At 38.9% G+C, this 23,026-nt stretch overlaps 2 protein-coding genes across 3 annotated transcripts in view; both read left to right on the forward strand.

Annotated features, from left to right (window-relative positions):
• The window catches only part of LOC134474280 (zinc finger protein 709-like), a 60,866-nt gene that overhangs the window by 24,917 nt on the left and 12,923 nt on the right, over positions 1-23,026 (forward strand). For both annotated transcript variants that reach the window (XM_063241678.1, XM_063241679.1), the window contains exon 4: positions 1-22,918. In XM_063241678.1, coding sequence (XP_063097748.1) covers positions 1-1,018 — 1,018 coding nt within the window. In that variant the 3' untranslated portion in view covers positions 1,019-22,918. The remainder of the gene's footprint in view (positions 22,919-23,026) is intronic.
• The window catches only part of LOC134474361 (putative zinc finger protein 833), a 13,492-nt gene continuing 12,923 nt past the window's right edge, over positions 22,458-23,026 (forward strand). The window contains exon 1 of the mRNA XM_063242082.1: positions 22,458-22,482. Coding sequence (XP_063098152.1) covers positions 22,458-22,482 — 25 coding nt within the window. The remainder of the gene's footprint in view (positions 22,483-23,026) is intronic.

The following is a 23,026-nucleotide window of genomic DNA, read 5'->3' on the forward strand; positions in this document are numbered from 1 at the left end:
AAATGACAAGCTAGGGCAATCCTATGGACATACATCTTGGAATCAGTGTAAAGAAGTATTCCTTTGTACTGCAGAAGGTAATGTGAATGTGAAAGAAGCAGAAACACACCACAATGTTCAGATCCATGAAAAATATGGCAGTGGGGAGAAATCCTATGTATGTCAGCAATGTGGAAAAGGGTTCACCAAATCTGGACATTGTAAGCGACATGAAATAATTTACACTGGAGAGAAACCCTATGTATGTAAGCAATGTGGGAAAGGTTTTACCCAACATGGAGCTTGTGAGCAACATGAAAGAATTCACACTGGAGAGAAACCATATGTATGTGAGCATTGTGGGAAAGGTTTTACCCAATATGGAAATTGTAAGCAACATGAAATAATTCACACTGGAGAGAAACCGTATGTATGTAAGCAATGTGGGAAAGCATTTAACACACGGGGATATTTTAAGAAGCATGAAAGAATTCACACTGGAGAGAAACCCTATGTATGTAAGCAATGTGGGAAAGGTTTTAACAGATACAGACAGTGTAAGGAACATGAAAGAATTCACACTGGTGAGAAACCATATGTATGTAAGCAATGTGGGAAAGCTTTTACCCGACGTAGACATTGTAAGCGACATGAAAGAATTCACACTGGAGAGAAACCCTATATATGTAAGCAATGTGGGAAAGCTTTTAACACACAGGCAGATTGTAAAAGACATGAAAGAATTCACACTGGAGAGAAACCCTATGTATGTAAGCAATGTGGGAAAGCTTTTACCACACATAGATATTGTAAGGAACATGAAAGAATTCACACTGGAGAGAAACCCTATGTATGTAAGCAATGTGGGAAAGCTTTTAACACACATCGACAGTGTAAGGAACATGAAAGAATTCACACTGACCAGAAACCATATGTATGTAAGAAATGTGGGAAAGCTTTTACCCTATATAGACATTGTAAGCAACATGAAAGAGTTCACACTGGAGAGAAACCCTATATATGTAAAGCCTATATATGAAAGCTTTTACCCAACGTGGACATTGTAAGCAACATGAAAGTTCACACTCAAGTTAAAACCAGTGTATATAAGCATCATGAGAATTTTTTGAGCACAAGTACATATTGCATAATGCATGAAAAGCTTCACACGGCATAAATCTTATATATGTACTGAATTTGGGAAAGGTTTCAGCAGAAATGCTCATTGTCCAATAAATGAAAAAATTTACACTGTTGAGAAACCCTGTTTATGTGAATAATGTGGGAAAGCTTTCACCACACATGGATTTTGTAAAATACATCAATGACTCCACACTGGTGAGAAACCCTATGCATATAACAATGTGGCAAAGCTTTTAACACACACAGTCATTGCAAAACACATGAAACAGTTCACACTGGGATGGCTACGTAAGCAAGTGGAGACATTTTCAGCAGCCAGATTGTAAGTGAAATACATGAAGAAAATCACACAAGAGATAAATCCTATATGTTATGTGAATACTCAGCACACCTGATCACTGTTATATATCTGAAAGAGCTCACTGGATCCTATGTGTATTAACAGTGTGAGAAATATGACAATCCATGTTTATTGTTAAATACATAGAAGAAGCAGCACTCTTCAGACAGTTTAGATCTAAGTTTACTTTAAAAGTTCCAAGAAGACCTGAAGAAATAATCAATACAGTAGTTTGATGTCAATATTTCTTCACAAATTTTCCAGAAACAACAAATCTGAAGTGGAGCTCTACTCAAGTACACATTTTGTATGGTTTTCAGTTAATCACTTATACCTCTTTATTTTTTAATGTGTCTTTGTGCTTCAACATGGCATCTTGTAATTAAACATGGTAAATGAAATAGGCTTTTCACTTTCAAGTATGGATAGTGTCTATGTACTTAATATTTTGTCTTTAAAACTTAATTTTATATTTTTGGTGAATTATTTTTATTAAAAAAAAACCAAAAATGTATAGAAATAATACAGAATTTCTGAAAAATAAACAATAAGAAGTCACTAGTTGATTTGTTACATATTGTCATCTTAGAAGTAATTGTTCAAGTTACAAAATTAAGCATAGAATGTGATACTCAAATAATGACACTGCGAACATTTTACCTCAGTGATCCAACAAAAACTTATTAATATGCTTATATGTTCTACAAACTTGTTTTTTACATTAAAGATCGTAAGATTAAACATGACAAAACAAAACAGAACAGTTGATAAGGAAACAAGTTAAGGAAACACAGGTTTCAAAGCAAGTCCACTGAGATGTTCATTGTCTATCTTACTGTCTCTAGTTTTTTTCCAAATAGTTGTTCCCATCTTCACAAGCATTGAATATATACTTAACATTATAGAACTAATCAAATAATTACAGGATGATGCAGGCTTTTTTGATCTTCAAGACTGATTTTGGGGAAGTTGATGATTACCATAATGTGTCTCATTCTCTTCATAGTAGATGTCTTTATTTTAATGTATGCTGAAACTGAACATAAGAGACTAAACTAATATACTCTGAACAGTGAATAATAGTATCCTGAGAAGGAGAAAAGTGAGGAATTGCCTAAAAAAAGAAGGCAGAGGACATTGTTAAAAGTGTATCAGGATTTAAAAGCTATAGTAGTTCTGTTGCTCTGTTTATTTTGATTATATTTTGTTCTGGTCTGTCTACTCATAATAGATTTGAGGGCACAGAGATGTAACCCAAAAATAGCAGGTTATACCATGATGGTAACTGTCCTTAATTTCCTATTAACTAAAACTGAAACCCTGTATTACTTATATTGTCTTAGTATGACTGATCTTATTGGAAGCTGGTTTGTTTGAATGTTATTTGGCCTTGACTGATTTTATTCACATTTTTTATGCTTGCTGGCATCAAGTCCAAGAATAGAGGCCACTTCTCTGAAGATGATAAGATGTGAAAGATATATATTAGGTGGCTGGGGATTTAGCTCAGTGGCTTAAGTTCCTGCCTGGCAAGTGTAAAGTAATCCGTTTGATCCCCAGTACCAAAAAATGAATAAAAGATATAAATTCCAGTTTAATTAGGTGTGCCTAACAAGAGTCACAGGAGAAAAATCTCCCAAGCTTTCACAGAGAGCAACGTGGTGAAGCAATCATTGTGACTCTTGTAAGTGGCTGACACTGACAGAAGAGCCATGAGGTGTTATGCATGGTTCTAAGATAACTCCTGAGAAGACCTAAGTGACCTTGATAGGAAGGTCTTTTGGCAACTCTTGTAGGTGGACTAAATGTCTTTTGCATAATGGATGTATATGAGTCCTGGGGGCCAGGGGTGGAATGTCATGGTTTATGCCTGTGTCCCCCAGGCCTCATGAGTTTGCATTGTGCATTTATGATGGTTCATTGTCTAGTGTTCCGATTGATGGTGTCAGTCCTAAACCCACATTGGGTGGAGCCAGGATGTAATTCAATGGCAGGAAGAAGGTGTATCTTGCTTTTTGCTGGTTCCTGTGTGCTTTTTGCAGCCTCCATGAACTGTGGCCCAGCCATACCTGCCTGCCTTGGAGCCAACTGAGTGTGAACTGAAACCTGCAAAAACTATAAGAAATAAATCTTTCCTTTCTGAAATTGGGCTTCAGGTATTTTGTCTCAGCAACAAGTAAAAAGTAATTAAGACAGAATTTGGTACCTAGGAGTGGGGTCTTTTGCTGTGACTATTCTTGACCATGTTTTTCGAGAGGCTTTGGAAATGGCTTGTGGGCAGAGTTTGGAAAGGTTTGGACATGTCGCCTGGATGTGTAGAGCTGGAGCAGCTTAGGCTGTTCTGTAGAGGGGATTCTGGTCAGACCTCAGGAGACCAGAAGGCTGATAGAAGGCTTGATGATAAAAACCAGGCTTGGGAGTTTTTTGTTGGGAAGAAGGACTGCATTGGTTGTTGGACTCCACCTGATGTGTGTTATGGCTTGGCAGAAGGTTTGTCTGCATTTTGCTACTGCCCAGAGACTTTGCTGAGACTGAGACAAAGGGCAATGGACTGATTAATCTTGGAAAAGAAATTAAAAAGCAATCAAACCTTGAGGCTGTGGCATGGCTATTGTTGGGGGATTTTAGCCAGATTTATGTTGCATTTCAAAAACAAAGAGATCAGCAGGGTAGTGTACAATGCTGAGTTTGGCCAGAAGGAAAATTCCAGCAAAACTGTGGATTGCAAAGACAGAGTTGAGAGTTTGACTCCTGAGGAGAAACAGAGCGTTAAGAAAGATGGCCCCAGGGCATCATAGGAAGGGGGTCCCCACTCTGTGCAACCTCACTGCAAAAGTGAAAGAATTTGCTCAGTGGGAAAAGCTGCAGAGTGCCATGTTCTAGAATGGCAACAGAAGCCACTTGAGGTTCCAGAATGCTGGCCCCTTTGAGAAGCTTTTCCTCACAATCATGTAAACAGAGCCCTGCAATCCAGGCAACTAACCCCTATTGCCAAAAGGCAGAAAAGCGTAGGTACTGCTCCAGTCAGCAGCAATCCTTGGTGGCATCCACAAGGTGCTGATTTTAGGTGCAAGGAAAATGCACAAATTCTGAGGCAAGATGGCATCCACCTCAATTGCAAAGTGCCTGGGAGGCCAAAAGGTGTGCCCCTGAGAGGGCAATTTGTGAAGACGTAAGGGTGAAGCCAAAGGTGCGGTGGAGACTGCAGATGTTTGATAAAGGCAAGAATGCGGTTGATTCAAGGGAAGCTGCTAAAAGAGAGCAGAGAAGATTTAAGAGAAAAGCTGTTGGAGTTAAAATTGCTGGAAATGCCATGGGGGTGGAATTACCCAAGCCTTTTGGAGTTTGCAACCAGATTGCTTCTGATGCTGAACATGGAATTCTAGGACTTATTGTTCACCATGCTGGACTTCTTTTCTCTCCAGTACTTTATATTCCCATTCTTGTAACTTTTGGAATGGTAATGTTTACCTTGTGCCTTTGCATTTGAGAAACGTTTAACCTTGTTTGATTTGTACAGGGGTTACAGTTAAGAGTTTGCCTTAGATCTTGGAGGAGACTTGGGAATTGGACTGTTCAGCATGCTGAAACATAGGACGTTGTCAACTCTTGGAAGTGGACTAAATGCCTTTTGTATAATGGATATACATGAGTCCTGGGGGCCAGGGGTGGAATGTCATGGTTTATGCCTGTGTCCCCCAGGCTTCATGAGTTTGCATTGTGCATTTGTGATGGTTCATTGTGTAGTAGGTGGATTGATGGTGTTAGTGCTACACCCACATAGGGGTGGAGCCAGGATGTAATATAATGGCAGGAAAACAGTGTGTCTTGCTTTTTGCTGGTTCCTGCTTGCTGTTTGCAGCTGTCATGAAATGTGGCCCAGCCATGTACACCTGCCTTGGAGCCAACTGAGTGTGGACTGAAACCTCCAAAAAATGAAGAAATAAACCTTTCCTTTCTCAACTTGGGCTTCACGTATTTTGTCTCAGAAACAAGTAAAAAATAACTAAGACAGTAGTTAATGCAGGTCTCATGTTAGCTTGGCCTTGGACATCCTGAAGAAAAGTCTGGCCTCTGAAGATATAGTGCAATGTAAAAGCTTGGCTGAGGGGGGAGCTAGGATCGCTAACATCCTCTGACAATTGCTGGCTATTCTGGTAAATGACTGCTGTTATGAACTGATGGACTATGATGAGTTTAAATTTGAGTTCTCCTCAATGCTTCCCCACCTTAAGCTGGCCACCCATCCTGGAAGTCAACCAAACAAAATAAGAGAGAGTTGTTGGAAAGGGTTGAAGATGAATACATGTGCAGGGCTGTGGTGTGGCCTGGGCATGATTGAATTGAGAATGAGGTGACACTGCAAGGAACAAGATAGGCTACAGCTGAGGCCACCTAGGCTTCCTGAATAATTTTTCCTAATTAGAATCATCTGTTGCTTTGTGGGTTTCCTTGACCCTCTCCCAGGGGCCTGCTCAGCTTTTTACCATTGTCCACTCACTTGCTTGCTTGTTCTGATTAAATATGGGCTGCCTAGTGACAGGTGGCTGGCTGGTTAGCAGAGTTATGAGTTCTGAAGAAGATTTCACTCTTCCTGTTGCCCTCAAGACAATGAGACTTTTCTCCTTCTTTTGGTCCTTTGCTGTGCACTTTTTTGGGGGCTAGGTATTTAGGCATAGGCTCCAATAAAAACTTACCTTCCAGATAGGATAACTGTAAGTTTCCTGAAAATTTTGTTGCATGTAAATTTTCTTTACCTGTAGATGGAAGTGTTATTATCAACAAATATATTGCTAACTTATCAACATATGCTACCTTTTTAACATATCGAGGGGTATTATAGTGATTTCTCAGAAGGGATGATTATACACCTCTTTACATGATTGTGAGTATTCTGCATAACTTTTCTAAGTCAGTTCTTATAAGTGAAATTGGTAGATAATAACGGAGGTCTCCATCAACTTGCTAAGTACTATGTAACATGAGTCTCGGTGTTTCTAGCAGTTCATTTGTTTTAACCATGAATTCCTGACCAGATGCCAGTTATGCCTGCTTGGCACAGAATGGATTGTACAGGAAATTAAGTGGTTTTGATCTCCAAAGAATTGCTGGAGTCAAACTGAAACAGGTAAATGCTAAAAAACTGTTAGGGTTTACATAGATTAAAAACTCATTTACATAATTAGTTGAAGAATGAGGTGATGCATTTGGAAGATTATTCAGAACATACAGCTAGCTGAATTATATTAGATATTTATTTCTTTACTTTTATACCGGTACAAAATACCTGACTTATAGAATTTAATATAAATATATTCTTTATCTCAGGGTTTCCATGAGGGTTGTTTGATTTTGACTGTTTCCAAAGCATAAATATCTTGGAAAAAAGTGAAAAGGGAAAAGTAAGTTTTTTATGAGATCAAGGAGCCAGAGAACAGTTTCAGAACCTGAAAGAAGGATCCAGAGACCAGATTTGGTTCATGGGTTCTAACACACATGGCTGCAGTTTATACATATAGAAGCAATCATAGTAATCTCCTACACATTTCTGAAGCCAAAAGGTGTTAACAAATGGATCACCAGCCTTTAGGGCATATATGACTTCTAGGAGTATTAAAATCCTGAAGAGTGTTATACTGAGATGCTAAAAATTAAAATAATTGATTAAAAGATAATTAACAAAAATAATTACTTAAAAAGATAGTTATTAGTAATATTATCATTCTACTGAGCTCATTGCCCTAGTAACCATGCACCAACCACATAGGTATAAATTAACTGACCGCGTCATTCTCCTGTTCTGTAATGCGTCATGCCCCCCACCTTAGTGACCTGTGTCCTATGTCAAATTTTGTTTCCCTTGTAAGAAACAAATGATGCTGTGCCAACCACTGTTCCCTTTATGAGAGACAAATGTTCCTGGAATTGGCAGACCAAGGGCTATGAATTGGCCAACCACCCACTGTGAAATGCCTCTGTCCTCAAGCATAGGGGAACAAAGGCCCACCTTATTTCTGTTTCTCATCACTATGTACTTACTGATCAATGAGCTAATCATAAATTAACTATAAAAATCAGTCAAAACTCTAACTCAGTTGCACAGCTTTGCAAATTCCATTTGCACTGTGTCGCTGGGCACACAGTGCAAATAAAAGTGCTTCTTTTAAAAAAGATGTCTTGTCCCATTCGCAATCTTGGGGTCTTGCCCCATTTTTTCATCATGGGGCCATGTTTTTTTTTTTTTTAAGTAGAGTACAACAAAGAGCTGAGTGCCAATTAGTGACAAGGGAACTATACAGCAAGGGGAACTTAGAGTGTGAAGTCCTTGGGTGTCCCTGCCTCACCAGAAGGAAATGTTTAATTGGATTAGGTTTCATTTCAGCAATAATTGTCACCCCCATATGGCAAAATGATCAGTTTCAGAATTCAGCATTTTTTTGAGCCTGAATGAGTAGCACGCTTGTCTTGGAGTACTGATGCTTGCTTTTATTTCATCCTTACTCTGTTGCAGACCATTACTATCATTTAAATGTAATGTCTTCACTATACATGGTAACTGTGCTCCTTTTGTGTTCACATACTGGGTTTTTTGGTGGAAAATTAATAGAAATGAGTGAAAATCATGAAAATGAAGTCTGCTGCCTCTAACAGAGACTTCCAACTCTCTGTTCTGTTGTGTCCTGCCCTGGCCTGTTGTCGGAATATTTTCTGACATCAGTGGACTTTTATTCCTGGAGGATTGAACGTGAATCCTGAAAACATTTGCAGCCCATTATGGAAAGAGTCCACTGATCCTTGAAAGAAAGCAGGGTAGCTATGAAATGGCAGGGATAAATAAGAAATTTAGAGAAGACCTAACACCGTCACTTCGCAAAATTTAATGAAATCAAATGGGAAATTGTACTTCTCAGTTCATTCCTGGAAGCAAGCATTACACTGATACCAAAACCAGAGAACAATCCAAATAAGAAAGAGAATTACAGACCATTCTGCCTAGTGAACATTGAAGCAAAAATCTCCAATAAGATACTGGCAAACAGAGTGCAGAATATCATCAAGACAATTTTACATCATGATCAACTGGAATTATTCCCTGGTACTCAGGGGTGGTTCAACTTACATAAATCCATACATATAATACACCATATTGACAAATCCAAAAGCAAAACTCATTTGATCACTTCAATAGATGCAGAAAAAGATTTTGACAAAGTCCATCACCTATTCATAATAAAAAACCTACAAAAATTGGGGAGATGACCTTTATCTCAATCTGATAAAAGCCTTTTGTTACAAACCAACAGTCAACCACATACTAAGTGGACAAACACTGAAAGCTTTCACTCTAAAATCAGGAACAAAACAAGTGGAGACAACTGTCTCCACTCTTATTCAATATAGTCCTGGAAACTAGCTGGAGTAATTAGACAAGAGAAAGAAATAAAAGGAATAAAGATAGGAAAGGAAAAGCTTAAAATATCACTATTTGCAGAAGCCATGTTACTCTCCGTAGAAGACCCTAAAAATTCCACCAAAAGACTTCTAATTTAAGAAGCAAATTCAGTAATATAGCTGGTTACAAAGGCAACACTCAACAATCAATAGACTTCATAAACAAGAATAAAAAACTCATGGAAAGAGAAATCAAGGAAACAATAACTTTTACAATAGCATCCAACCAAATGAAATACTCAGGAATCAATCTAACAAAGGATGTAAATGATCTCTACACTGTAAACTACAGTATTCTCAAAATGGAGATTGAAGAAGATATTCTAAAATGAAGAGGTATCCCATAGTCTTGGGTAGGGAAATTCAATATAGTGAAAATGACCATACTTCCAAAGCTATTGTACAGATTTAGTGCAATCCCAATCAAAACCCCGTAGCATATCTCAAAGAATTACACAAAATAAATCCTAAAATTCATCTGGAACCAGAAGAGACCTAGAGTAGCAAAGGTGATCCTGGGCAACAAAGGAAAGATAGGGTTCATCAAAATCCCTGACTTGAAATTATACTATAAAGTATTGTGATTAAAAAAAAAAGATGTGGTACTGACAAAAAACGAAACAAACAAAAACCAGATGCAAAGATCAAAGGAACAAATTAGAAGATGGAGAAACATCCCCAGACCACTGAACCATCTTATCTTTGACAAAGGTGCCAAACAGAGTCATTGGAAGAAAAGCAGCCTCTTTAATAAATGGTGCTGGAAAAACTGGCTCTATACATTCTGAATATTATCTTTCAAAGTGTATTAAGCTAAGATCAGAATAGATCAAAGATCTTACATTAAAACAGGAACCTTAAATCTGCTGCAAGATAGAGTAAGTAAAACTCTTGAAGACATTCATGTAAGCAAAGTCTTTATGAAGAAAACTTCGATTTTTGAACAGCAAAAATCGAAGAGAATTAAGTGAGAATGTCACCCTACTGAAAAACTTTTTAACAGCAAGAAAAATCACTAACAGAGTGAAAAGACAACCCACAACGTGGGAGAAAATGTTTGCCAACTGTTCCTCAGACAAAGTATTACTATTGAGAGCACGAAAAACTAAAAAATTTCAGTCTTCCCAGATTTAAAGACCCAATCCAAAAATGTGCATCTGAGGTGAAATACACAGTTCTCAGATGAAGAAATAGAAACAGCAAATAAATATGTGATATAATGTTCTGCATCACTCGTCATTTAAGAACTGCAAATTAAATAACACTGATATGTCACCTTGCCCCAGAAAAAATGCCTCCTGTCAAGAAATGAAGCAATAACGAATGCTGGAGAGGTTGTGGGGGAAAAAGAACCCTTCTCCATTGTTGGTGGTAAAGCAACCACTGTGGAAATCAGTGTGGAGATTCCACACAAACTAGGTCTACAATTCCCACTCAACTCAGCTATTCTCCTTCTGGGTATCTACTCAAAAGAATAAAAATTATCATACCACAGTGATATATATGCACCCACGTTTATAGCAGCAGTTTGTGGTAGCCAGATCTTGGATGGAATGCAGGACCTCTAGCTTGCCAGGCAGGTGCTTAAGCTAAATCGCTGGACCACGTTTTTTAGTTTTTAACTTTCAAATAAAATGGGTTTGGGAGAAAAACCAAGGACTGAGGTAAAGACTTTCAGTGCAAATACCCATCAGACGTGCTGAGGTCAACATTCCAGAAAACAGCCAGCTCCAGAAGCCTCCACCAGCTTTCATTGGGGATCCACAGTTACAGGGTGTTTTATTTTCTGCAATTATTCTTGGTGGGGAAGGCAGGCAGGAGAGCAGGAGCCAATCAGTGATGAAGAGACTGGCTGAAGAACTGTCCAATCAGGCGGGCCAAGGTAGGCGGTGTCTTCCGGTGTCATGGCGTCAATTGCAAGGCCAGGGCACAAAAGGGAGAAGTAAATGTTTGCTAGACCACTATTTTTTGCTTCTATTCGCTGTGGACTGCTTAGAAAGAACCTGGGAGACCTCCAAACTACGCAATGGTGATGTTATGGGATGGGAGCAGTGAAATGGGGTGGAATCCGATTGAGACCAGTTAGAAGTGGTGAGAAGGGGCTGGGGGTTTAGCTCAGCTGCATAAGCGCCTGCCTTGAAAGCAGGCAGTCATGAGTTCGATCCCCTGTACCGATAAAAAGGAAAAAGACCAACATAAATAAATAAATAAATAAATAAATAAAAATAAATGAAGAAAGAAAGAAAGAAAAAGAAAAGGAAAAAAAAAGTGGTGAGAAGCAGCTGTTCAGTCTAGAGCCTGTGTGCTTAGCCTCAGACCCTGAGGTCCACTAGTGCTAGCAGTGAGTTATCCTGTGTCCCTTTTACCTCTCGCTGGCGCCAGGACAGTTCTGGGTCCCTAGAATGCTGTCATCACTGTGATACCACCAGGCCACAATGCCATTTTTGAAATCGCCTGCTGCCCTTGCTCCTCCAACAGTCTGGGCCCTGGAAGGGGCATGAGGAGACTTTGATTGCGATGTGTTTTCAAGCTGGGTGCAGCTGTAATAAGCCAGGTCTCTGCTCTCTTTCCTGTCAGCAACAGATAAGAAAGCCAGAAGTTTATAAATGTCTGTGCTGCAGGACCTGATAGCCACAACTGCTCTCCTTAAACTTATGCATTTATGTATTTTGTGATCGCCTAAATTTATACTACGTTCTCATATTTCCATGCTCATGAAAGGTGGAGGCAAAGGTTCTGAGAATTCAAAGACGTGTAGTGATGTGCCTCAGTGGAGGAAGGCTTCCCAAACACCGGATGAACTGCTGTGTATTATACAGAACAAAGCAAAGAATTTCTGAACATACTTTATGTGACACATGTGCTCATAGACGATGTTTGGGAGAACAGCCATAGAGGTTTAAATTTTGAGTAGAATGAAGCAGATATAAAAGTGTCATCAAGGGCAGGGTAAAGTGTGCTTGCTAAGACAAATTCCAGAAAAGGCTGCCTGTTAAATTCTCACTGAAAAATGCCTAAATGTAGTCATTTGCATGAACATATACAAGTGATATCCTTCTGAATGTAAAGGAATGTGGGTGTCATCTCTAAATTAAGAGGTGATTTAATAGCTTGGTTGATCATATACATTTTTGAAATATGGAAATGCTCTGCAGTGGACTTTACTAAGTGGTGTAAAGGAGATGCCATAAATGGAAATTGTGCAGGGATATCAATAGCTTAGTCATGAAGGGTTTTCTGCTTAGGGTGGATCAGATGAGCGTGGAAAGGATGTGCAAGTGACTGTCAGGACGCAGAGTGCCAATAGCAGGACATACAACAGAGAGGGTCTTCCCTGAAAGTCAGGTAGTTCTAGGGTAAGCATGAAGTTAAAGTTGGTTTATGATTTCTTCCTTGAGGTGAAAAACACTAGCTCTGGTAAGAATCAGTATTCTACATCCTTGTCAACATATGAATTCTGTGTTCTTCACTTGAGATCTAATTTTGATTATCTCTAATTATGACCCAGTGTCATGAAAGCAAAATTTGAATTTTTTTGTAACAGGGATAGAACTCATGATCTCAAGCTTGCTAGGTAGGTGTTCATGCTGCTGAGCTAAATACCCCGCTCTGAAAGTGTTTTCTGTATACTATGTATGATATTAACTTTGTTCCTCAGAAATGTTGAATATTGTGGAATTTTTCTATATTGTATTGATATAATTTTTAAAGCAAACCAAAGGTGTTGTGTGCAGTCACTTTTCAAGTTTCACATTGTCTGTGGGGTGGCTCAGTCAGGGTTTCTATAGTTGAGACAGCTCTGGAACTTAGGCTAGCCCCAAACTCAAGGAAGTTCTCCTGCATCAGCCACCCAAGACATATTTCTTATATCTGAATGGAGAGTGATCACTTGTTGACACTGAGCTATAATTTGAAACTTGTACCTGGTTTCATTTTTTATACATTTTTTACATACAGCAGTTTTCCATGAACATTTGAGTTATTATTTATGTATCATATTTGATGTTATTTATGCTTTGTTCTACGAAACCAAATTTAAATATCAAGATACTGCTTAAGTATATTAAGAACAAAGGACTCAGTGGCCTAAATGAGATTTGAAGAGATATTACTGTTAGTACATCAAAGTGATTCATGAGATATTTGTCTGCCTCTGTGCTTTATGGATGCTGGTCCTGCAGGCTCTCACTATGAGCTCTGCCTTGGAGGCAGTGCACAGGGACTCTTGCGGTTACTCACCATAAGAATCAGTGCACGAGAGGGAATGAAAAGAAAAGAAAAAGAGCTCTAAGGGATATAACAGCAAGTGTGTTTAGGGGTGTTAAATAGCTGACTATATCAATGTGTTTGGATCATTGAACACAGCTTTTTGCAGTCTCCCTGTTTGAATGTCCACTTTGTATTCTTTGATACTGTGATTTGAGCAACTATTTTCAAGATGATAATATGTAATCTACTAACAGGTGATTTCTTACTGTTATTTTTTTTTTTTTGTAGTTCTGTATTAGGTGTACCCTTACACTGCTTTGTTTTGTTTTGTGTTTTTCTCATTTCCTCTTAAAAAAAAAAAGAATCAGTGCTCCTATTTGGCTGGTACGTTAGCTGTGAGTTGCAATATAGCATCAAATTTGCTGTCTCAAAAATGTATATATACAAAAATTAATCCCCAAGATGTGGAATAAAATTTGAAGAAATCACTCTGCATTCAGCTGTTTTGTTTGCTTTTATTTGTGTAGTTTAGTTTTGTTTTATTGAGACAAGTTTTCTCTATGTATATCAGCTAGATTTGAACCATTTATGGAGCACAAAATTGCCCTAACCTCAAAGCAGCATTCCTGTCTGAACCTCTTGAGTGCTGGGATTATAGAACTGTGTGTTTGTACCCTAGAAAATATTGAGGCTTGTAACTTAGCTGTGTTGTAGGTTGGCTTAATAGATGCCATCTTGAGCTTTGCATTTAACTAGTGCCCTGTATTTCACTCAGAAAAATGGAAAATCACTCAGGGTATAAGTCCCAGGAGAAAAGCAAAATGAGCTGTACCCAAAGAAAAAAATTAACGTGCTCAACAAAAGAAGCAGAATACAGTTGTTATCCAAAAATTATTATAAGATTCTAGCTAAATGATTTCCAACTATCTTTTGGTGATTCTATCTTTTAAAACATCTCTAACTTTCCAGTTCAGAGCCTCTTGTTTAGATCCTGAAATGGGGGTGGGGGTTCTGTATACAAGTGGTGCTGAGAGCAGCTAATGAAATTCCACATTTCTCAGTTGGGTTGCTTGGCTTCCTATATTATTGTTCACAAAATCACCTCAAGCTGCAGAAACCTTACTGACACAAGCAAACCTCAGGATTAAATAACAGTGCCCCAGAAATGAAAGAATAGCAGTGAAAAGGAGAAGAGAAAAAAGACAAACACCATGTGCTATAATGCCCACCTCTTTTCCCCAGCAATGAAGAAACTGAAACAGGAGAATGGCCATATATTCAAAGACAGCCTAATCTACATAGTGAGTGAAAGGCTGCCCAGAAGTCCAAAGTGAGACTATGTCTTTAAATCAAAAACTAAAATGAAAAAAAAAAAAAAACAACCAAGTAGACAGAAAAATTATTAAAAACAAACAATAATGAGCTGAGTGAAATTTGAGTTATGTAAAATGGGAATTATTGAATGGTGTTGCAGAGGAAAGAAGTCCATGTAGTGGCATCCAGGAGTCAGGGACTAACACAGACTTAGGAATGACACCTATTGTGCTATAGGACAACAGTGACCTCCTTCCTCCATTACATTTGCAGTTCACTAGACTGAGGACTTCTAAAAGCTCATGGAAATGTTAAACTCAGGGCAAACAAGCAGCCTGAAATTCTGGCTTTGGCACAATGTCTTTAGCAGACACTTCATATTTAAATTGAGATAAGAGAAATATAATCCTGCCCTGTTTGATATCAAATGCAGCAAGTTTAATGTCTCACAACATTGAGAAATGAAGTCATAAACCAAAAGAAGTTCAAAAATTTTCTTAGAAAAAAAGAAAGAAGAATAGCCCTGAATTTTCAGGAGTGGTCTTCGGGTTTTTGGCCCAGACCTATTCTCAGGGGTCATTTATACAGGAAAGTCACAATGTGGGTACAGTGTGGGTCTCAGACTACAATCAACCTATAAGCTTATAGCTGCTTAACTAATAATATTCAACAGGGTAACAAGTCAGCCAGAAAAGGTATGTGGAAAGAGCCAAGGCATTTTGTGGGAACAATAGTCCAGGTGTTCTTGTCATTGAGTATGGTAATTGATGCCCATCTGAACTTCCTGGAGGAGGTGGTGGTAACTGTAGTACATTTCAAACTGTTGTTTTTCTCTTCAGGACCATGTAGACCTGGTCACTTCATCTTCACCTTCAGGTCTGGCTTTCTTCAGCTGTGCCTGTAGCAGTGATTGTTGTATTTAGTTTTTTGCATTAACTATTTGAGGTTCCAGTTCCTCTCTCATTGTATATCAATTTCTCTCTAAATTGATATCCTTTGCTAAAATCACAGTTCTATTTGAATGAATAAAGTGAAATATTCATTAATACAGGCCAGGGATTTATCTTAGGAGGCAGAAACACCTGCCTGGAAAGTGCTAGGTTGTAGCTTTGATGCCTGGTACATAAAAAAAAAGTAATTTAAACTGCAAGGAAAGAAAATAATTTCATTTGTGAAAATTAAGATTTACAAAATTTATAACTAAATATGTCAATGGCAAATTAAACATTGTTAATAGTCATATTTAGTATCTAAAATGGTTGGGTCTGGAGATTGAACTCAAGGATACACGGAGCTTCCTGGAGAGCGCAAGGTCAAGAGTTCAATCCCTCATACAGAAAAAAAAATCACAATTGTCAACGATGCAGTGCTATGAGCACATTTATTGAAACTGATACTTGGTATTTAATAGGCTCAATGTTTCTTTTGTGACCTATGAAATACCTGCAGATAACATGGGTATTACAGTGAATGATATACTGTCCCTTATAGGATTGCTATTTTCTGAGTTGGTTTTATTTTTTGTTTTCCCACATACTTGAAAGTTGAAAATGTTGGCTGGTGCTAGGTAGAAAAACTGTGATAATCATTTTTTCAATTTAATGATATATATCCGTATATTCATTAAGAACATTTTATTTGCTACAGTTAGTCCAAGTCAAATTGATAAACAATTCTTAAATTTACAGGCAGCTGAGTTAGTTAGAAATAGAGGCAACCATACCATGATATAGTGGAATGAAATTCCTGACCTTCCATGTGTGGTATGAGTTTGGGTTCTCTAAAGTGAAAGAATGAATTTTAGGAACAACAGAAATTAAGAGCACAATATACTTCTTGAGAGAAAGAAAGCCACCTGAGAGAGAGAAGGGGTCCTGAGCGGGATGCCAAACACTGTCTTTCTAGGGAACTTTGTAGAGTAAAATCATGTGGTAAGCTGAGTTTAAGGTGGGGAAAAATCGGAACTCACAATGCAGATGGGCATAAGATGGGACAGAGCTATGGTAGCCAATAAGATTATAAGTTCATGTAAAAGTTGATTAAATTGGGAACAAAGGGGAAGGGAGTCACATAGGAAGCAGGCATTCTTAGGCAGCAGTGACTTTTCCCTTAGGGTTATGGGAGGGTGACACCTGAGTTCATCAGGATGATAGGAGATATTTAAAATGTCAGTCCTTAGAATAAGCATACTTTTCTTTGAATGGTGAGTCCTGACCTCCTCAGAGTGCTAAGGCACTATTTAGAATATCAGTCTTTAGGATATGGATGAATTTGCTTATCATTTGTCTTGAGACTTGGCCCATAGCATGATGTGTCAGTCTTCCCCATAGTTGCATGGTATCTCGTCTCCTGCATGGACTCCTTGGAGGACCTAGCCCTGCCTTATGGCAATACTATTTAAATAACTCAGGTGCCTGTAACAGTACTGTTTGGATAATTGATTACAGATGTCTTGTGCTCTGGGTGAATGATCTGGGGATTACAGTGTGCAATGTATATTCAAGTGTTACCCCCGATTGACATGTTTTGAAATTTAATTTTAGTTGATGTGTTCTTTTTTCATTGAAATAAAATGGATTTGAAAATTAAAAGACTGAGGTAAAGCTCTTCAGTACAAACACTCCTCTGGTCGAGCTGAGTTCACCACTGTAGAAGAATGGCAGCTCCAGAAGTCCCTGCTCTACAGTCTATCTTTTGAGATCCTCTCTTGCAGGGAGGGGTTCCTTTCCCTGTTGATTCTTGACTCAGAAGGAGAGCAGTAGAGCAGGAGTCAATCATTGATGAAGGGGCTGGCTATATGAAGTGTCCAATTATCAGGCTATTGCTGGCTGTGACTTTTGTCTCTTCCAGTGTCTCAGCATGATTTACCTTTTCTGAGTATAATACTGGTAGCCAAATGCTTGCTGCATCTCATTTAGTACTTTTGATGTCCTGTGGCCTGATTAGCAAAGAACCTGAGAGATCCTGGAGCCATGGAATGGCGAGGTTGTGGATGGGAGCCCAGAGATAGGGTGGATTGGGTGAAACCAGTTACAAGTATTTAGAAGTAATTCCGGTGTCTGGAGCCTCAGGTATTTAGTTAGCTTCAGCTCCTGAGGTCCTCCAGCATTGTCCATGGGTCATTCACTGTCCCTTTTGCCTCTTGCTGTTGGCAAGGGTGGTTTGGGGTCCCCAGAACCCTGGCTTCACTATGACAGCAGCAGACTCAAGTATCATCTTTGAAATTCACTGCTGGCCTGGTAACCCCACAATCTTTGGCATTGGAAGGAGCTTGAGAAGACCCTGACTATGATGTTTTTGTAGCTTGTAGAGCAGTAATGAGCTAGGTCTCTGCTCTCTTTTCTCATAGTAGCAGATCTGGAATGTCCAAAGTTTATTAATGTCTGTAATGCAGGGCCTCATAGCCACAATGGCTCAACTTAAACTTGGGCTTTTTTGTATTTGTAGCGATCTCCTCAATTTATAGTATGTTCTCATATTTCCATCCTCATGACAGGTAGTCTCAAAGGTCCTGCGAATTCAGAGATGTGTAGTAGTGTGCCTCAGTGGAAAAAGGCTTCCCAAACAACTCATGAACTCCTGTGTATTGTACAGATCAGTGCAAAATAATTTCTGAACATACTTAATTATTTAGGTGGCACCCTTGCTCACAGACTAGGTTTGTGAGAACAGCCATAGAGTTTTGAAGTCTGAGAAAAATGAAGCAAATGTGAAAGTGTTATCAAGGACGGGGTAAAAATTTGTGAAGGACAAATTCCTGAAAGGGCTACCTGTTAAATTCTCATCAAAAAATGCTGAAATTTAGGCATTTGCATGGACATATACACGTGATATCCTTCTGAGTGGAAAGGAATAGGTGTGTGATCTCTGAATTAAGAGCTGATTTAGTGGCTTGGTTGTTCATAGACAGTTTAAATATGGAAATGCTCTGCAATGGAATTTACTAAGTGGTGTAAAGGAGAAGCTCTAAACAGAAATTTTGCAGTGATATCAATAGTTAGGCATTAAGGGTTTCCTGCAGAGGATGGATCAGAGGAGCGTGGAAAGGATGTACAAGTGACTGACGGAACGCAGGAAGCCAATAGCAGGACATACAACAAAGAGGGTCTTCACTGAAATTCAGGTAGTTCTTAGAGTAAGTGTGAAGTTAAAGTTGGGTTCTGATTGCTTCCTTGATGTGATCAAAACCAGCTCTGGCAAAAATGGGGAGGTGACATCATCACCCCGTACTGATGAAGGACACATGTGCATCATTCCTGGGGAACTTGTCTCCTAGCTGCTGCTGTCACTTCCTTTCCTCCCATGCCAATCAGACCATGGGCTTTGTGTCCCTGATGAGTAGTTTCCCTTTCCTAGAGGGGATGGTGCTGAGCCTTTTCAGTTGTAATACTCTTTGGTTGGTTTCCTTGAAGCAGTGTTTCCATGCTGGGCTCTCTCTGTGCTGCCACCACCCACTATTATGTGGCTGAAGCAAGGACATGCACCTGTCACCCATCTTGTGATGGCCATTTTTTATGTTTTTGGGTCAGACTTCAAAAGGAAGCTGCCACACTCATTCTTACACAAGCATTTGAGTGGATACCAACATTTATTTCAAAGAAAATGCATCATATTGCTGGTGTATGGATAACTTAGAAATTCTTGCTGTATTTTTGGAAGCAGATATTTAAAGCAGAGTTATGTGGTTCCTTTTTTATTTATTTTTGTGTTATTAGGCTATACTATATTGTGCTCTGTTATGTTATGTTGTATGTTAGTGAGGATTTTGAAAGTTCTTCAGGGTGTTTTCAATACTTTCTGATTTGGTTTTGTATAACCAACCTAATGAACTTTGAGAATATCAAAAACTTTGAGGAGTTTTGTTTTGGACAAAATTTAAAGAGGAAAACACAATCAGGGATGTTGTTGCACACCTGTTATTCCAGGACTCTGAAGGCCGAGGCAGAAAGTTTGTGATGAGTTTTCGGTCATCCTGGGCCACAACGGAAGATCAAGGCCAGACTGAACTGCATAGCAAACCCTGTCTGAAGAAAAAAAGAAAGAAGAAAGCGAGCAAAAAAAAAATGATAAAAATGAAAAGTCAAAAATAGACTTTCTAGTGAGAAATCTTTGTGAGGTTCTTTTGCGTCTGTACGTTAGTCAGCACACCTAGCATAAGGTTTACCATAATGGAGAAATTGATGTGCTCTGTCTTGCTTTGTTTTTTGTTTTTTGGCCTGTTTTTTTTCACACTTTTTTCTTTTCCTCTTCAAAGAAAAAGTAAAAAACTGTGGAAGTAATGGAAACTAAAATGCGCGATTGTTAGTGTAAAAAAGAGAGGAAGGAAAGTGATCTCCAGGATACAACTGCAACTTTATTTAGCTGTGTAGGAAAGAGAACCATATTGCTGACTTTGTCTTGGGTCATTGAACAGAACTGACTGCAATCTCACTGTATTAATCTCCACTTTGTATGCTTTAATTTTGTAATCTGGACAGCTGTTTGTAACTTGACAATGTGTGATCTATTAACTGGTGAACTCTTACTGTATGTTTTTTTCTCTTGAAATTCTGTGTTGCTTCTAGCCTTTTACTGTCTTGCTTCATTTATTTTTGTCTTTCTCTTTAAATAAAAAAAAAACTTACTGGCTGAGCAAGGAATGGTGAAAATGCCTGTAATGCCTGTACTCAAGTGGCTGAGGCAGCAGGATTCCTGGAGTTCCAGACAAGCCTGCAACATATTCTGAGTTCAGCTCAGGCTCCAATGACACAGCAAGACCCTGAATATAAAATGAAAATGAAAAAATAGGGAAGAAAAGAAAGGAAAGAAGAAACAAAATTCCTAGTGATTTTGTCACTTGGTGTGCATCTGGGCAAGCTGTTTTAGTCTGTGGTCCTTTTCTTCCAGTGTAAAACCCTTTTAACTACTGTTACTTTATAGTACCTGGAAACTAGTATTTTGATGCCTCTACTTTTAATGTTCTTTCTATGGCTATAGGAAGACTCTTTGTACTTCCTTGTGAATTTTCATATTTTTTTTTTATGTTTCTAGGAAAATGGCACTGATACTTTGACAGGAATGGCACTGAAACACCTGGTTGCTCTGGGTAGCATGTACATTATAACATGAATTCTTCCCACCCCTCATCACAGTATGGCTTTTCTTCTGTTAGTGCTCTTCTACTTATTGCATTCCAAGAAGATGTGAGTTTGCTTCAGTTTCCCTAATCATTAGTTATTTTTGATTATTTGTGAAATGAATTGTGTTCTTTGTATTTGACACTACAATTTGTTTGTAGTACGTAGTAACGAATTGATTAGAGCATGTTGCTCATGTATCCTGCAATTTAAGTGATTTGTGAATTAGTTCTATAAGGTTGTCAATGTAGTTTAAATTTCTTATATACAATGCTGTACCCTCAGGAGAACTGTAACAACAATTAATTCTTCCTTTCTGATTTGGAAGGCTTTGCTTTCTCTTTCTGGATTAAATTCTATGGCCAGGACTTCGAGTACTGTATGTTGAAAAGAGTTGCAAGCCTTGTCTCCTTTCTGACCCTAGAAGCTAAGCTTGCAGCTTGTCAGCACCTGAGCACCATGTCAAGGATGGAGCTTGTCATGCTGTGCTGAGGTCCATTCCTCCTACTGATAGTCTATGAATGATTTATATCATGAAAAAATGGTGAACTTTTGAGGTTCTCAAAGCTGTCTTTCCAAATCTCTTCAGGGGTTAGCTGTACCTTATGCTGTGAAAGTGTGAAGCAACACTTACTAGTTTGTGCGCGAGAGGGAATATTCTTGCACCACTGAGATTGAGCCCAGTGTTGATTGTGTTGGTTAATTTTGAATATGATGGTGAGTTAATGTGGCAAACATTTAGCTGAATACTTTTGTGTATGTTCATTAGGAATATTAGCCAACAGAGCATTTTCATTTATTTTATTTTTAACACATTATTATCTGGCTTCATTCTCAGGATGACTTGTCACTTAAAAGAAGTTGGTGGTGGTTTTTTCTTCAACTTGATGGGAGAATTGAAAAACAATCAGTATTCATTCTTTACCACATCCTGGATAAAATTCACCAGTGCACTTATTGTATCCTAGCTTTGTTGTTGTTATTAAGCAGCTGTGATGTTTACCCATTGCCTGTGCTCCTTATTGCTCTGTTCATCAGACTTGTTTCCTTCTGATGCGTGTAGTTTGGGGACATCAATGGACACCACATATCCTTTAAGGGTCACATCTCATTTTATTTATGGATGTTACCATTTACTTTTGTATATTCAAACTATCTCCATAATATATAATTTTGTGAGTAACTCCTTTCAGTTACTCAGTTTTTAATGCACACTCTTGCAGGGTTTGGTTACTGCTGGAGGAAAGTGGGGCTGGTGAGGGCCTGGTCTCTTATTTAAGGCTTTGTACCCTGACCAGCCTGCAGTGCCTCCATCACCTCACCTGCACCCTGTAAACACCTGTCCTGTTCCATAGCTATGGTGAGTCCACATGTGGCAGTTCAGATCTGCACCTGGGTGGAAAATATTCAGTCAATTTGAGCTCTGTAACAGACTGACCTTCTCATGCAGAGCTCCCCTGAGTGAGACAGGGGGCCTTAGGCATGTAGGAAGGAGCTCTAGAACCATTTCAGCTTTTTCCTTTCCAGTGTGGAATGTGTGACGCTTTCCTTAGAACTCACTGATGGATGAGGCAGCCTGGACTGGGCCTTTTTTAGCCATGGTTCCTGCTAGGTGCCATGGTGTCCTGCACCTCTGCCTGGACCATCTCTCTGACTTTACATCTCCACGTAGATCTGAGCAGACTCAGTCTTCCTATACCAGGCTCTAGCTCTATGCTGAGGCTTCAGGTGAAATATCTGCGATCCTCAAATTCATCTTATATATATTTAACCTGGAAATTCCACTTTAAGGTTCATTTTAAAAAATGAGTTTGATAGACACCATATTCTCTTCTTAATCAGTTAAGGTGTGGACAGTTAGGAACCATGAATGTTCCACAGCACAGTTGCTGAGTTTTTTATAAATGGCAGCCACTGAAAATGCTGAAAGTAGGCCATGTCTCTGATCTTTCCTGAGATTGAAGAGAGCTTGTGTCCTGGTTATCTCTCCACCCAGCAGTGAAGAGACACAGGCCTGCACATCAAGTGAGGACAGGAGAGAGGAGCTGGTCAATGGCAGACCTCTCATCCTGGGAGGGATGCGTGTGTGGTTTTTCCCTTTTATTTTCCACTGCATTATTTATAGTGTTCCATTCAATATTACCTTCTCTCCTGTTCAATTCACTTAAGAATAAATAGTTGGTATTTTCTTGAATAGGTGAGTGGAAATGGATGACTTAATACTCTTTTATATGTAATGTAGGATACGAATATAGATGAACATTGCATGGATCAGAGGAGCGTGGAAAGGATGTGCAAGTGACTGACAGAATGCAGGAAGCCAATAGCAGGACATGCAACAGAGAGGGTCTTCACTGAAATTCAGGTAGTTCTTAGAGTAAGTGTGAAGTTAAAGTTGGGTTCTGATTGCTTCCTTGATGTGATCAACACCAGCTCTGGCAAAAATCAGTGTTTCACATCCTTGTCAACCCAT

Source organism: Cavia porcellus, unplaced genomic scaffold (assembly GCF_034190915.1).
Source record: "Cavia porcellus strain 051 isolate PalLab524CR breed Dunkin Hartley unplaced genomic scaffold, mCavPor4.1 scaffold_32, whole genome shotgun sequence".
Lineage (NCBI taxonomy): Eukaryota > Metazoa > Chordata > Mammalia > Rodentia > Caviidae > Cavia > Cavia porcellus.